Source organism: Pieris brassicae, chromosome 10 (assembly GCF_905147105.1).
Source record: "Pieris brassicae chromosome 10, ilPieBrab1.1, whole genome shotgun sequence".
Lineage (NCBI taxonomy): Eukaryota > Metazoa > Arthropoda > Insecta > Lepidoptera > Pieridae > Pieris > Pieris brassicae.
In genome coordinates, this window is record NC_059674.1 from 4462560 (window position 1) to 4478201 (window position 15642).

The 15642-nt window shown below is 30.8% G+C and overlaps 3 protein-coding genes across 5 annotated transcripts; 1 reads left to right on the forward strand and 2 right to left on the reverse strand.

Moving 5' to 3' along the window:
* LOC123714805 (solute carrier family 25 member 44) lies at nt 1-5404 on the reverse strand. 2 transcript variants are annotated; one of them, XM_045669344.1, is made up of 8 exons: nt 5227-5404; nt 4519-4572; nt 4191-4360; nt 3659-3810; nt 3258-3473; nt 2247-2430; nt 1207-1334; nt 1-217 (listed from the first exon to the last, which is right to left on the reverse strand). In XM_045669344.1, the coding sequence occupies exons 3-8, from the start codon at nt 4300-4302 to the stop codon at nt 23-25; spliced, it is 987 nt and encodes a 328-aa protein (XP_045525300.1). In that variant the 5' UTR covers nt 4303-4360; nt 4519-4572; nt 5227-5404; the 3' UTR covers nt 1-22. The 2 variants fall into 2 exon arrangements, with proteins under 2 accessions (XP_045525300.1, XP_045525298.1); XM_045669342.1 differs by having other exon boundaries at nt 4191-4572.
* Nucleotides 5405-5654: 250 nt separating this feature from the next.
* On the forward strand, nt 5655-8243 carry LOC123714808 (calmodulin-like protein 4). Its single transcript, XM_045669347.1, has 6 exons — nt 5655-5816; nt 5888-5918; nt 6224-6337; nt 6805-6896; nt 7254-7361; nt 7863-8243. The coding sequence occupies exons 1-6, from the start codon at nt 5814-5816 to the stop codon at nt 7962-7964; spliced, it is 450 nt and encodes a 149-aa protein (XP_045525303.1). The 5' UTR covers nt 5655-5813; the 3' UTR covers nt 7965-8243.
* Nucleotides 8244-8820: 577 nt separating this feature from the next.
* LOC123714807 lies at nt 8821-15481 on the reverse strand. Of its 2 annotated transcripts, XM_045669346.1 has the most exons (5): nt 15088-15481; nt 14514-14598; nt 12257-12375; nt 11683-11862; nt 8821-8940 (listed from the first exon to the last, which is right to left on the reverse strand). In XM_045669346.1, exons 1-4 carry the CDS (start codon nt 15227-15229, stop codon nt 11690-11692), a joined length of 519 nt encoding a protein of 172 aa, XP_045525302.1. In that variant the 5' UTR covers nt 15230-15481; the 3' UTR covers nt 8821-8940; nt 11683-11689. The 2 variants fall into 2 exon arrangements, with proteins under 2 accessions (XP_045525302.1, XP_045525301.1); XM_045669345.1 differs by having other exon boundaries at nt 8821-11862.
* Between the last annotated feature and the right edge of the window lie 161 nt (nt 15482-15642).

Consider the following 15642-nt stretch of genomic DNA (forward strand, 5'->3'; position numbering starts at 1 on the left):
TCTAGTATAGATCACATTTATTTCACCAGCGCACTCTCGTTCTATACTCATCGCTGACGCTTACTCGTTTTATCGTCTCATAACCTAGTATTATAGAGAAGGAGAAACATGCGGACTGGACTAGTCTCGCTGACAGCCCCTTCATGTATAGACCAATCAGACCCTCTTCTTTCCACAGTTCTTTAACCACTTCTCGCATCGAGCTGACGCCTTCAACCTAAAGTTGTAATTCATTCCTTTTTTATTTTTAGCGGCAACATAATTGATATGTAAACATTCTAAATAAAAACCAAACTGGAATGAGACGTTTGGTATTCAGTAAATGTAGTAATGTAATATTAATTTATTTTCATTGAACACAATTATATGTTACTAGCGGAACTGATAGACGTGAGGCCGTTCATGTATTACGTAAGTACTCTAGGAGGGAGGGGGAATCTTTCTTATTTTTGATTACGTCAACAGTAATTATCTACTTTTTACACGTATTACTATCAGATACCGGCAAACATCTTTAACAAATGTCCATGCCTGGGCAGAAGCGATTTTCAAGTATCAAGGGGGGGGGGGGGGTGACGTGTCGATCGCGTGATTGGTAAATCAGTTGACGTTTGTGTCCCGCGCTGTGTACGATGCGCAAACTTTCTCCCACTTGTTTAATGCTCAACAAGTTTGCCGGTATCTGTGTCGTACACATTGTATATGCTTGAAAACGAAATGCATTTTCGAGGAGTCCTCCAAAAATTAATACGTTTATGAACTGTTATTTTAGACAGCGGTGACCAATTTTGCTGACAAGAAGAGGGGGGGGGGGAATAAATTTCAGTAAATTTGGTTACGTATTACTTGAAGGGCCCTCCGTACAAATAAAAAAATTGTAAATCATAATTATAATTTTACAGTTGACAGCTATACAGGTGCCATTCCAAAATAGTTAAGGCCGACTGAAGTGTTGCTGGTAACACTAATTTAAAGCAGATTAGATCAAATAATGTATATCTTTTTTTATGTATGTGTGCTTTAATAAATGTATTCTTTCTTTATTTAAACCATTTTCGATTATAATATAAATACATATTCATTTTGACATAAAAAAATAATTAAATTTATAACCGTAAAGACTTCTTCAATAAATGATTTTAAAATTATTATTTCATGAAATACATTAAATCTTTTTAGTGCAAATTTGAACTACAATTACGATACCTGTAGCCTAGCGCGTACGATGTCCAAGGGATTCGTCAGTATTGTCGTGGTAAATCCTCCGAGAGTCCCCGCAACGCATTGTATCAACAGGTACGACACCCAGGACGGACTTACTTTGAGAAGTTCATCTGTCAATTAATATGAATCTTTTATATATAGGATATGATATAAGAAAACATGTTTTTAACGATAAAAAAAAGTTTTCCTGGCCACCAGGACGTCGATTACAATGTATAATCGACTATCATATTAGGTTCAAAGATTTCCATAGAAGATATACGGTACAATTTTTTTAATTAATGTATTTTTTATTTTAAATCTATCATATCAAGTAATTTAGTGGTGGCCTAGTGGCTTCAGCGTGCGACTCTCATTCCTGAGATCGTAGGTTCTATCCCCGGCTGTCCACCAATGAACTTTCTTTTTATGTGCGGATTTAACATTCGCTCGAACGCGAAGGAAAATCGTGAGGAAACCGTATTGCCTTAGATCTTAAAAGTCGACGGCGTGGGTCAGGTACAAAAGGCTGATAACCTTGCCTATTCGATAAACAAATGCTCATGAAACAGTTACAGAAATCTGAGCCCCAGACCTAAAAAGGTTGTAGCACCTCTGATTTTTTTTAAATGTGTGGATTTTTAGGTACCCATTTTGATGCCTATTATAACAAACTTTTAATTTTTAAACCATATCAAACGCCATCAAACCATGAAATTACCTCATAAAATTTAAAATATTGACAAATTACCAAGTATAAATCACTTTAAATTTCAATCTCTATCAGACTAGAGTTAGCACTCTTATGACTTGTTCTCAGTCGCAGACTTAATAAATAAATTGTCTTAACTAAGTAAGTATTTATAGAGTACTCTAATATCAGCTATCAAAAGAAATTAATACGATGTACTACTCACTTCTTCTGTAAATTATTTTAAATTTACAAAATAAGGCGCTTAGTATTTTTTTCTTTGCATACAAAATACAAACATCTCCACTGATTTGCAAAGCATTTCTTGTGTTAGCAACTGGGTGTCACTCACCCTGGTATGCGGTATAAAGCGCCCACCATAGCGCTGAATTGGGAACATAGGCCGCAAGCGATGCCGCGTACCCACGATAGTATCCCAAAGGACCATGGAGCCGATACACGCGAACGGCCACCTCTCGGGCCAAACCGCTTTTAGACCAGCGACGTTCCAAGTCGAGGCCTAGCGGGTTCACTTTCTGTAAATAAATTCAATTAAAAATCCCCTTTCTGAAATCGGATTAAACAAATATATTTTATTATGAGGTCGCTTTTTAGTTATGTTGACACACTTAAGAGCAATAAAGTGTATATTTATTGAAAGAATATATGAAATGACGCATAGCAAATAGTAATTATAGAACGCAGTTTTTTTTCATTCATAAAGCATAAAACAAAGACTTGATTTACTTTAAAAAAAACAAGATTAACGTAACAGACGCAGAACAAAAATTGTTTCATAGTGAATGAATTCATTAATTATTAGTTGTTATTTAGACACATACATACATACATAGACGCTGTAACATGTAACGCTTTTGATATTTACCAACTTTAAAAAAATGTGCGTGTACTAATAATGTACACACGTAAGAAGTGAAACTTATATATGACCTTATTTTTCGAAAAATGATCTACTATATGCAACTTTACAGAAATTGGTTAAATTAAGTTAAATTAGATAAAGTTTAACAAAAGGCTTTTACTACCATAGACATGAATACAAATAATACAATTATTTCATTTTACCTTATTACTACTAAGATTATTACAGAATTTCATAAATTGTAATATAATTATTTTTATCACTATTAAACGACATGGTATCCCTACTCCGCTGGAGAAAGTAATCTTCGAATCAACTGTGATAGGGACAAGAAAAATATGCGCGTAACGGGAAAATGTGACGCGTAACCGAAAAATGTGACGGAATTTTTTTTACAACGCCGATAAAGAAATTTCACTTCAAAAATTAACATGGCTTATTGTTACCAGTAACTTTAATGGTATAATAAAATTTACTTACAGAGTTATGTACGCCACCAGGCGACCCTTTAACCAGACCTAGCACCATCAGATGCTGACTGAGAACATCAAACGGCACTATGACAGTCTGTCCCACTAATGATGCACAGCCTCCCGCAATAAACGACTTTGCCCTCGGGGAGACTTCATAGTTGCCTAGTTCGTGTCTTACACCTTCGTATGTAGAAATGTAAAATACCCCTGATATTATCTGAAACTGTTTTTTGTTATGTTAGTAATTTTACTGTTTTAATTCAATGGCGATTTTGGATTCAATATTAAGTCAGAAAAAATTACCACCAAATTTTTGAATCCCAAAACCAACTACAAATCACGTTGATAATATGTTAGTATTATAAATTAATTATAAAAAACAATTTATGAGTACTACAATTAACTTACACTGGATAGCCAAAAGCCTCTATAAAGGCCGGTGACACCCTCAGCCCTGTATATCTTTGATATAGCATCTGATACACCTTTGTAAGCTTCCTTTTTGCGCTGTACTTGTATTTGCGTTTTCACAAGTGTTAAGGGGTAGAGGGCACAGCGTACTGGAATAAAAAAAAAATATAGTATCTATTAACATAAACTTAATTACTAAGTTTGTCAATATATATGTTTTTTATACTAATTTCAATAAATCATTTAAAGATCAAAATTATTTCATTCTTCAATATATATAATATCACTACTAGTAGTTCTAAGTATCTTATTATATATAGAATAAGCAAAATGTGTAAATTCCACTACACTGGAATATTAATTTTAATCTTGACTTATTTTAACCACATACTGTATACGATAATATTTTTAGTTACAATAAATAAAATATACACTACAGAACTTTCTTTGAAATCTATTCAAAATTTTATTTTTAACTCTACATAAATTAGCTCTGGGTGTATGTACAATAAGAATGAATTACCCATACCTGTAAAACTACTCAATGTGTACAGCGGAAAGAATTTGCTTTTATCCATCATACTCCATTCAATTGTTGTGATCAGCTGAGGGGGTGGGGTTTCTACCATAGTAGCAGCCATTTTATCTTTCCTTTCTCTTTTGTCACTATCTTGGTCCCCCTTCCAGCAGTCCCATATACTTAATAACATTTATATTTAATTATATTGTATTATATACTTTGGTAACTTTACAGCATTGTTTTGTAAACAATTAAATATGGAATAAAATTATTGATTAAATAAATTAAATAAAATTTGACTAGAGCTAAATTGTAATTATGATATTTTTTTATTTACTCTTGTTTGTATTGAGTCAGGTTCTTCCATGTTTCCTAAACAGACGTTTTGAATCTGAAATAAATTTAAATAATTTATTTTTAGTTTATAACAAATTAGTTATAACTGAGTAAGATTTATCTGTTGAAATAATCTTACCATCACAATGGGTTAAATTGAAAAATAAACTTAATAAGCTTAGTTGTTATAATAACATGGATAATATATTTGCATTAATTTTTCCATAAAAACTATACATAACCTTATATAAATAGTCCAATGGCCTTGATGTCTAATATGGGGGAATTAGAAGATTGTTAGTTTTATAGGTTAATTTCCAACTTACATTGTTGCTTTGATAATTTGTATGTTGAGAAACTTTCAAGGAGTATATATATATATATATATATATATATATATATATATATATATATATATATATATAAGTATATTTTAATTAACATGTCAACTATAAGAAATTATTGTGATTATATTTTTATAATAGCCACAATATGCGAGTAGTTTTTCATTTTTGTATTGAATAAAACATTATCACTGATTATAAAAAAAATGTCCATTGCTTTTTAAATCAGCTAGAAGAGCAAAGTATTTGCGAAGAAGGTGATGTCAATTCCGGAAATGTTTACGCTTAGCTTTTACGTTATCTATTGCCTAACATAAGGGCAAATCGATTGTTATGAATTATCAGAAAATGGGTTCAGTACTCACGTAATTATTTGGGTTTAAAGCATTATCACTTTACACATCACAAGTTTTATAGCAACTGACAATCTTTTATGTAATAATTTACACACTAATTGGAAGAGGGAGAAAAATAACCATTGATTATTTTCAAAATTGTCACTGGTGTCTCAGCTGATTGGAAAACTCCATTTTCCCTACTGACAAGTTGACTGATGATTCATATTTATGACAATTTACACGTCACATAAATTGTTAACAATATAAAGAGATACAAGTACTTATTTATAAATAAATTATGACTATATAAATATTAAACATCTGAATATAAATCTTATACATATATTATAAATCATTACATTGCTTTTAAGAACTTAAATGTTTTGTGTCCAAAACCCTTGCATTCAATTCAAAATGGCGGCAAGTTACTGACAAATGACAATTACTATTTTGAGTCTCTTTTAGTTTTATCAAATCCTAAAACGTAAACTAATGTAAATTGTGAAACTATTTTCTAAATAAATATATTCTCTTTACGACTTTCGAGATATACAGTTTTCGATTTTCCTGACGAATTTTAACTCTGTTTCATACTTATTTAAATTCATTTTAAAATGGTATGCCTATTTAAAGTAATAATTATTTTTAGTTTTTAATTGACATTATTATTTATCTTTTTTACTTACAGGCTCGATATTTCAAAGAACAAGATATAGATGGTAAGGCTAAACATAACCCACTTACATTATAGAATATCATCTTTCAACTCAGGTTCATCTGTAAAATATATAAAACTTATATACCATAGTTCAAAGTAGGCCAAATAACTGTGGTTTTTAAGAGACTAGGTTTTTGTAATCATTTTCAGTGTTTGTATTTAATTGAAAATAAGTATATAATTTTAAATCAAAACAGACTTTATGTACTATTAATTATCAATTAAACTGATATAACTTTTAAGATAAATATTTTTAAAAGTGCTTTGCTATTTTAGTATAAACAATAAGTTTGTCTCTGGTTTCAGAGTTCCGTGAATGTTTCTACTTATTTGCTCGGTCAGGACAGATAACGTCACTGGATGAATTAACAGTGGTCATGAGATCTTTAGGAATGAGTCCCACCATACAAGAACTCACTGGTAAATGAAATATTTTTTATGGATTATTATACTATTGCACATTTGTTTTAATAAGGCTTAAATTTTTATACTGTAAGATTATGTAAATCTTCTTCTAAAAACTATGTTTTTTGAAGCTTGCATGATTTTTATAATATGTATATAAGTGCTAATATATATTTATATATAACTATAAAGAAAACAATTTAGCAAATGCTATGCTATAGTCCTACAAATTGCACACATGTAAAATTACAACTGGCATAAAAATATACATTATTTGATAGAATTTAGTTTTATATTAAAATTAAGAAAACCTAGTATTTTACTATCTGCAAACCCCTTCATTGATCCCTCCCTTACCATAAAATTTCTATAATTGCCTTGTTTTTCATTGCTGTTACAAAGGCCTTAGGCTGCACAATATTTTCTATACTATACATATTATGCAGTAATTTAGTAGTTGAATAAACTTATAAATTTTCCAGGCTACTTGAAAGGAAAAGGTGGTAAAATGTCCTTTGCTGATTTCTTGGAGGTGATGCACATACATTCCAGAGCTGAAAATCTACCACATGAGGTGAATGATGATAGATTCATATTTCTATTGGTGTACAATTTTTAACCATCACATCCTACAGAAATATTTATTATACATAAGACACTATTACTCATTAAAAGTTTATGAAATTACTGCAGCCCTATATAGTTTGTATTGTAAACCTTTAAACATCTTAACTGAACAATGCACAATGCATTGTTTCTACTGAATCAAGTATTTCTGATTCTGGTTTACAGGACCTACAGACAAAGACAAATTGCCTTTGAAAAGTGATTCTGTCTTGAGCACCAGTAAACATATATTTATGCTTGTTTTCTTTAGAATTACCAAAAAAGTTTGTGTTTTATGCAATCAATGTTAAAATCCCCATTTAAGGTAGTAATCGCTTTCAAAGCAGCAGACAATGACAAAAATGGAACAATACCAGCAAAACAGTTGCGGACTTTGCTACAGAATTGGGGCGAAGGCTTATCGGCACGCGAGGTTAGTACAGTACTGGCTTTACAAACAAAATAATTTTGTTTTGACTTTGGGAATTTTTTTTCCATACAATTAATGTTGAACACAAATAGAGTACAAGTTATGTATACAGTGGTTCCACATTATACAAGTGCCCTAATATACGAGCAGCCAAGAGCAGATACTATGCTTTGAGATGAGAGCAAGATTTGGTATGTGTGCTACACTAACAGTTTTCGAACCAGTTTTTATTAGTTGTGTCCGCCTTTTATTTGTACATTTGCAAAACATTATTTTTATAACCATTTCTCTGAAGAAGTATTGTATTAAAGCGTGAAATCATTTTCTTATTTAAACCCAACTGAGGTGGTGTTTCAGGTGCTGGAACGAGATTATGGAACAAATAAATAAATAATATTCACTAAATCATCATATTGTCTATGATGATTTTGTGATATACTCGTTTGAAGCATTACAAGCAATAAACTGAGTTCAATACAAATAATTAATATTTAATAATTACAGGTAGACAACATTTTCCGTGAGGCAAATGTTTCTAACAATGGCTCTGTTCGTTATGAGGACTTTGTGAAGATCGCGTGCGCGCCTGTACCAGATTACTATTGATAACTATTATTATACTATTACAACATAAATGGGACCAGTTAGAAGAAGTTTATAAAAAAAATAACATTCCTATCCATTTTTTTACAGTATGAATTATATGACACATTATTACAACTATACCGAGCGTTTAGAAATAGTTGCCGACAAAAATATTATTGTAACCTATATTGTAACCGTTTGCAGTATTCAAATGGAACATGTCAATAATTATTTCTAAGCTAAGTATTATTATTTATTTTATTTAAAAACGGTGGAAGGGAAATAAAACAATTATATTTACAATCGTGTTTTATTTGTAAAACTTAACAAATTGATATGGCACTATGTGAGTGTGGTCCTTTTGACAATATTCGTTATTTAACACTAGAATTACAAATGTGAGTCGTATTTAGAAAAAGAAGACAATTCACAAAAATAAAGCTGAAGTACAAAAAATCGATATTGGGTTCTTTCAAAATTATGACTAGTGACCCATGTTGAAAATGAACGCGATTGCACTTATTAATTGAATTGAAATTCTTGAGAGGACTTGACTAGCGGTATAATACTATTAATGACTATAAATAAAGTCAATATTCATATGGCGATATTGAATTTTCTGTTAGTAAAATAACTACATAGTTAAAATTCAATTTAATGGTCGCGTTCGAGCAGTCATTCAGAAAGCACCTGTCACTATGGCATTAATATAAATTGTCTGAAGTTTACTATAGTCTAGTCCAGTACCAGGACCTCTTCGGGGGTCCCCTATAGGGTCCATCAGCATGGATTGTATGTGGCCTGTTATAATTACGTTTTGACAGTCGAGATGAAAAGTAGATTTGTATTGTTTTTATAACATTATATAATTAAAAGCTTTAACAACAATGCATTTATTCTATAATTCTGGCTTTCCTCTAGATTTTCTTAAACTTTGTGTCCCGGCATTAAAAAGTTTGCCCACCACTGGTCTAGTCTAATTAAATCTGTAAACAGACTAACATTCTTTGGTAAATAATTTTCATACTGTTGCACAGAACTCACAGTTATAATATATAGGATTTTTTTTATAAGTACAGTAAAAAACTATTAAAGCACTACGCGTATTCCAGAAAGTCTTTTCTCTTCTTCACTCTTCTAACTTATTCTGGAAAAGCGGATTTCTACATAGCTTACAAAAGTGTCTATAGTTTATAAAAATCATGGTAACTCTTAGAAATCAAAACATTAATAACTATTAGGAGGATCTGAAAATTTATTAAACCGTGCATTAGTACGAAAAGGTAAACAAACTATAAAAAAAAACATAGCCTTATCTAGTTTAAGGTGTTAAAACAAAAAGAAATTGGCGGAAATTATTAAAGAAATTTATTTCGTTTCAAAATCCTCTATAAATATTCAAAACACTTTGCAATACGACCTACTTGATATGTGGATGAAGGACTTTAAAAAAAAACAAAAATACTGATCAGTCTGATCAGTCTGCCCATAACTGTTATACTATACAGCTATGGGCTTACCTTACGGATGCAGAGGACTGTTTAGAATTTTGAAATCTAATGGTATTTACCACTCCGGACCGAAGGATTAACTACTAAGGAAGGAAGGATACTTCCAACACGGAGCGCGACAGTAAATCATACACTTTTTATAATAAGTATCCACTTCTTTACAGTACGACATTTTTACGAAAATAGGAAAAGGTTTCAATCCGCATAAAAATCATTGAAGTAATAAACGCCATACTTATCCGTATATACTGTTAGTAAAGTTTGAAATAATATGCAGTGACTTATTATTAACACTACTGTATGAACTGTAAGGGTCTCAATCAAAGTAGTTTAAATTCACAAACTAAACCGATAATTTACAAACATTTGACCCCATAGAAATATTATAACTATGGAGGGCTTGGGTCTTAGGCGGTAGACCTACATTATAAATAACATTAAATATATTTCCTTGGCACAGATTTGTACAAATGAGTCCATTTTGTAAAAATTGTGTTTATCTACGTATAGAAAATTAGTTTTTGGTTTGTTGGCGTAGATTTCTATATAGTTTAATATTGGCGCTTTTATAGATTAAACTTTCTAATCCTAAGAAATTATTTAAGTGTTAATGCATAGTCTACTGTGCTTTGCCTTAAACTGATAGAGATTTTAAAACAAGTACTGGTTTTTCTTTTTCTTCAAATAGACATGGCATGTCTACGCCACGTTATTGAGTAGGCTTAATCTACCAAACAAACCAACTCTATCCCAACATTTAGGCGATACGCCATTAAGATAAAATATCCTTATTCTGAGGCATTGGACGTGTTATGGAATAAACTAAACAAACCCTAGATGATTGCAAGACTGCGCAATTAATGGTAAAAAATATATTCAATTCAAAATTAAGATAAAATAACGAAAGTCGGAAAAATGAGGAAGTGATGAATAGCTGTTTGCGGTTTCCTTACAATGCGGATATAAGGTGAATCCCGGAAAAAGGTGGCAAGAGGGAAAAGACATATATCGGACGAGTTAGCACTGTTTTTAACACCCGCATTATTGTGTATTATCACATTCAACCATATTTGATCACCTACTTCATAAGCTTTTAGGTAAGTAATGCATGATTTTTGCAATTAAAACGATAAAATACTATTGGTCATCGCGCAAGCTACTGCGAACACTTCATTCCAAGTATTAACTGACAACTGACATTTTTCAATACAACGCAAAGAAAATGTCGCAATAAATAGTTAGTGTATAAATCCACGAAACAATCCAGTAATAAGGGAATCACATTAAACAAGTCTTATAAGGCAAAGGTGGAAATAGGAAAGTGCCTTGCAAAACAACATCGTGCATCTTAAGACAATGTTCTATAAATTCAAATACTTCTAAGCCTAATGTTAAGGTTTGAAGGGAAAAATATTGCAAATATTATACAAGTCAACGTCGAAGCAAACTTCTAAGTTACATAAGCTGCATGTCGTACTCATTACAACTGAAATATCAAGTATTTTTTTCGGTAGGTATGTCGCAGCCAACTAGCTTAATTAGCCGTTCAATTAACACCCTAGCCGTTTAACTAACAGCCCGAAAGATATTAAGCCGTAGCGTTTGTTACAACATTTAATAAACTGGCTGCCTAATGCTTAGGCCATTCGTAATAAATATGACATAAAATATATTTCTTTTAAAATTAAATTGCTTAAGTCAACTTCACATTATTGTCACTACTGCACACTGTTTATCATGATACTTTGGAAAACACCATCAAAGTTGTGGTTTGCCAACGCCATATTGACAGTGTGAAGAGTTTCGTTTCGAGTTTGAGATTGGCAAAAAGTGGAATTAAATTTGTTGTCTAGTTGTTTAATCAACTGGCCGTTAGTTAAACGGCTAGGCTGATAATTGAACGGCTGATTAAGCTAGTTGGCTGCGACAGGTATATATTTAAATAGTGAATATTTTTTTAACAACATTCTTTAGGAGACAAGTCCCAGGGAGTCTTTAATTGTGAAGAACATTTTGTACAAAAAATATTAATTTACTAAATTGTAAATATTGACCTAGAAATGACCTTAATCATTACTGCAGGGTGGCCATTTTTGTCGCACTCAAATACTGTTAAAGCGAGACAAGAGATAGAGAGATACTAATAGTGTATAGATTGGACAAATAGGTTGCTTTAGAATTACTTACGGCATATATAACGCCCAACATCCGCTTAACTCTAGTTATACCTGTCAATCAAACATGCTTATTTTTTACTGGATTTCCTTTTCGTCTTCGGAAATTGCCCATCTGTCGAAGTATTTGCACATTTTCATCGTCTAAGTCCCTCTCCATCCCTGATGTACCGGGGATGGTACCCCAAAGTTTTATTTTTGATGGCAGGTAGATTAATCCAAGGAGGGTAAGTACTGACAATGAAAGGATTAAAATTAGTAAAATGATTCTGAGAGGCAAGTAGCCGTTCAGGTCACACGCCGTCGCGTTTTTTGGATCTTAGGCCGACGTTCCTCACGATGTTTTCCTTAACTGTTCGAGCGAATATTAACACATAGATAACATATAGGTTACGAACCCCGGCACTTATAGACTTTTTGTCTACCTACAACTAAGTCAACACTGCTCTCGTAAACATATCTAAAACCTACTTATTCACGTCCAACTATACAAATGTGTATAACACCTTTAGTATATACTAGTTCTAAAAAAAGTGTTTCGCGTTTTGTATTAAAATAAAAAAAAATATTATATATAGTATAGCAAATATTAATATAACAACGAAAGTATATAAAAAAAATAACTCACTATTCAAAACACATGGGAAGACCACATAAAAGTTGAGAGTAGTTGAGTGAAAGTAGAAGGCTTCAGAGAAATATAGCACGATATTCAGCACCAGCGACCAGTAACCCATTGAAACAACTCTGAAATATATAGAATGTTATCTCTGGGCTGTATGAACTGTATATTAACGATAAACAATGGAAATATTTGCTAAAGTAATCGTTACATTGACAGTTTTTCGATGCGTTGATGTTTTTACGTAAATGTCATGTTTACATTAATGACACTCTTTAAGTGTTTAAAATATCTATATAAGTATATATCAGTTATGTGTGTTGAAAATAACTAGATAAAATCACAAATTCATATGAAAGAAAAAAATACAAAACGACGATATTAATTTTACATAAGTTGTTTGAAGAAATTGTCAGCGATTGACAGAAAAAATTCAAGGAATGTTTTTGAATATTTTTTTTTATTAATTATAATTCATTGGTGTACCAATTCGATTTTAATATTCATAGTTAATACAGAACTACGTTTATCGGGTCAGCTAGGAGCAACTAATCTTCTAACATTGATTATAATCAGCATTTGTCGAATTCAAACTTTTTCTTAAAAACCCTTGAAAATTCAATTAAAACTCCTTCAATTCTTTGTTGCAAGGCCCAGCTTATTTATTTATTAAAATAAGCCTGACAAGGAACTATTGTATAAGGTTTTACGTGTGCTCTTACTATTTTAATAACAATTTACACCTTTCTACATCCGATAAAAATAAGGTAATAACTATAATATAGCGTTCAAGTATTACGTTACGCAATTTTTGGAGATTCTTGAGGGCCTGAAACGCACCGTAACGTTTTTTGTATCCAATAGTAAAACGACCCCCCCCCCCCCCCAGTGACTCTTTATACCTGAAACTAACCATTATGTGGTGTGAAGTACTGGAAAGTGAAAAAAATTTATCAACAATAACGCGTAATTCAATCCCCGCCCCGCATCGTAACGTTTTACAAGAGGGACCCCCCCCCCAAATTCGTTACGTAATACTTGAACGCTGCCTATTATAGTTATTATCTTATTTTTAACGGATTATTAAATAAATTGTAAATTGTTATTAAAATAGTAAGAGCTAGGGGATCATCAGCAGAGATTTCGGAATGTATTAAAGCGCGAAAGAATTTAAAAAAAAATATATTTACTTGAATATCTGTTACTCTAACCAAAATGTCTGTAGTTAAAAAAAAATTAACTATAATTTATTATAAAGCTGTAACAGACAAATGTTTCTACTTAGAGAGATATATTTATATCAGGAATAAAATCCAAAACAACAATTTTATAGAACTATCTTCCTACTCAAATATAAAGACACTATAGTAATAATTAAAACTATGAGATCCTAGCTAATATAATTTATTTAAAAGATAGAGAGAGATTGCTTGGCTAAAGTAATTTTTTTATTTAATTTTAGTACCTTTCTATAAATTAATAGATTAAGTTTGGTTCATCTTTAACCCTAATAACGCTCCGCCTTTCTTACCGATATAATTGAAATCTAGTTTTAAGAGATTATAAATTGGTTTATATCTCAGATGCAAGTTAAAAATAATTGATTTCCACTGCAACATAGTGTCAAGAGCAATTCAATCTCAATGATCTGATTCTTGACCCATTTGTACCAATTGAGTGGCGATAGTACCTATCTAGGCTAAGTAGTTAAGTACTTTTGAAGGGTTTCTTGGCGGATATAAAATCATAATCATTGTAAAAGACCGATAACCAGGTTGCGATTGAGTAAAGCTATATATATATATATATATTTTTATATAGTTCAAGAGATAGATATAATAATGAATGAATTAATAATAAGTTTTTGTTTTTTTAGTGCATATATATATGAATATATGTTGGATTATTATTTATATATATAATATAGAATTTATTATATAATAATCAGTTTCTTTTTAAACTATATCATTAGAAATAGTTTATTCCAAAGTTGTTCAGTGAGTTTTACATACAAAAACTATTATTAATTTCTTATTTACATACAAAAACTATTATTAATTTCTTAATTATTATTATAATACAACAAAATACATGAGTCTAAATAATTAATAATTTGTATTGATCATATTTATAGATTTAATTTTTGTTATAACTTATCAATTTCAGTCTTAATTTCATTTCATCAAAGGACATAGTGTAATGTAAGATTCTTAAAATGTCAGTCTATAATTTATGATTACAATAAAAAAATCAAGTAACTTACGGCCTATAATGTATGTACAATGTACAATGTATCAATGCCAAAGCTTTCAAGACAGAAAACATTCCCAACATTCTTGATATTGTACCTAAAACATAAATTTTAATACATCAAAGTAATAAGTAGATATTCACTGTCTGTATCACATATTAGATACGGGGAGATTTATTATTTTGAGAGGTAGAGAAAAAAAGTACTTGATTTTCATATTTTATAATATAAAAGTTTCTTAAAGAGACCCAATATTAGTGTACATTGAGTAAGTAACTGATACATACAATCTGAGAAAACTAATATATTATATCTGTATAATCTACTTCTATACACTCCATGTAAACCATGGAAGATACTTTTATCAATTAAATTCTCTTACAAGAAATGTATTATAAACATTGAATTTTTAGTAAATTTATTTACTAAAAATTTATGTTAAACATTTATTTTATTCAGAAACTAATTTTATGTTGTAAATTTAGATTGGTAACAAAATTATTGAGTGTCAATAATATAGATAATAAGAATAACATAATATCTTAACTAATTTGAATAATTTTAAATAATTGTAAAAATTACTCACCGTCCAAAGGATCATTTTCACCGTTATGGCTTAAAAAGGACCTTTTTTCTATGTATGATCGGCCAGCTGTCCCTAGGTCCATGAAGGCCACGAAAGCTATCCAGCCGCGAAATGCGTATAGAACTTTATTTTGAATCGCCATGGTAAGATAATGCGAGTAAAGAAATAACTTAGTCAACTGTGCACTACATAAGAACTCCTCGGATTTTAAAGTAGCATTAATTTGATGACTAGATTCGATATAAGATAATTAAATTAAACAGGCATGTAAAATTATTAACAGTAATTTAAGACGCCCGACGCATTGCAGCATTTTACCTGCATTACTTATTTAATGTTTTAAATTTTTACGAACATTATGAAACATTACAGCATATAAGCAGTGCCAGCAGGAGCTCGTTATTGACGTCAAATGTCAAGTCTAGTCACCATCATTTCAAATGTCATTTCTGAGTAACAGTCTTTGAATTTTTTTTAGCTTTAAGTTATATTACATCAAAATGTGGCTAGTCTGAATTGTAAAATTTGCCTTTTACAGTTTCTCTTTAGGAGATT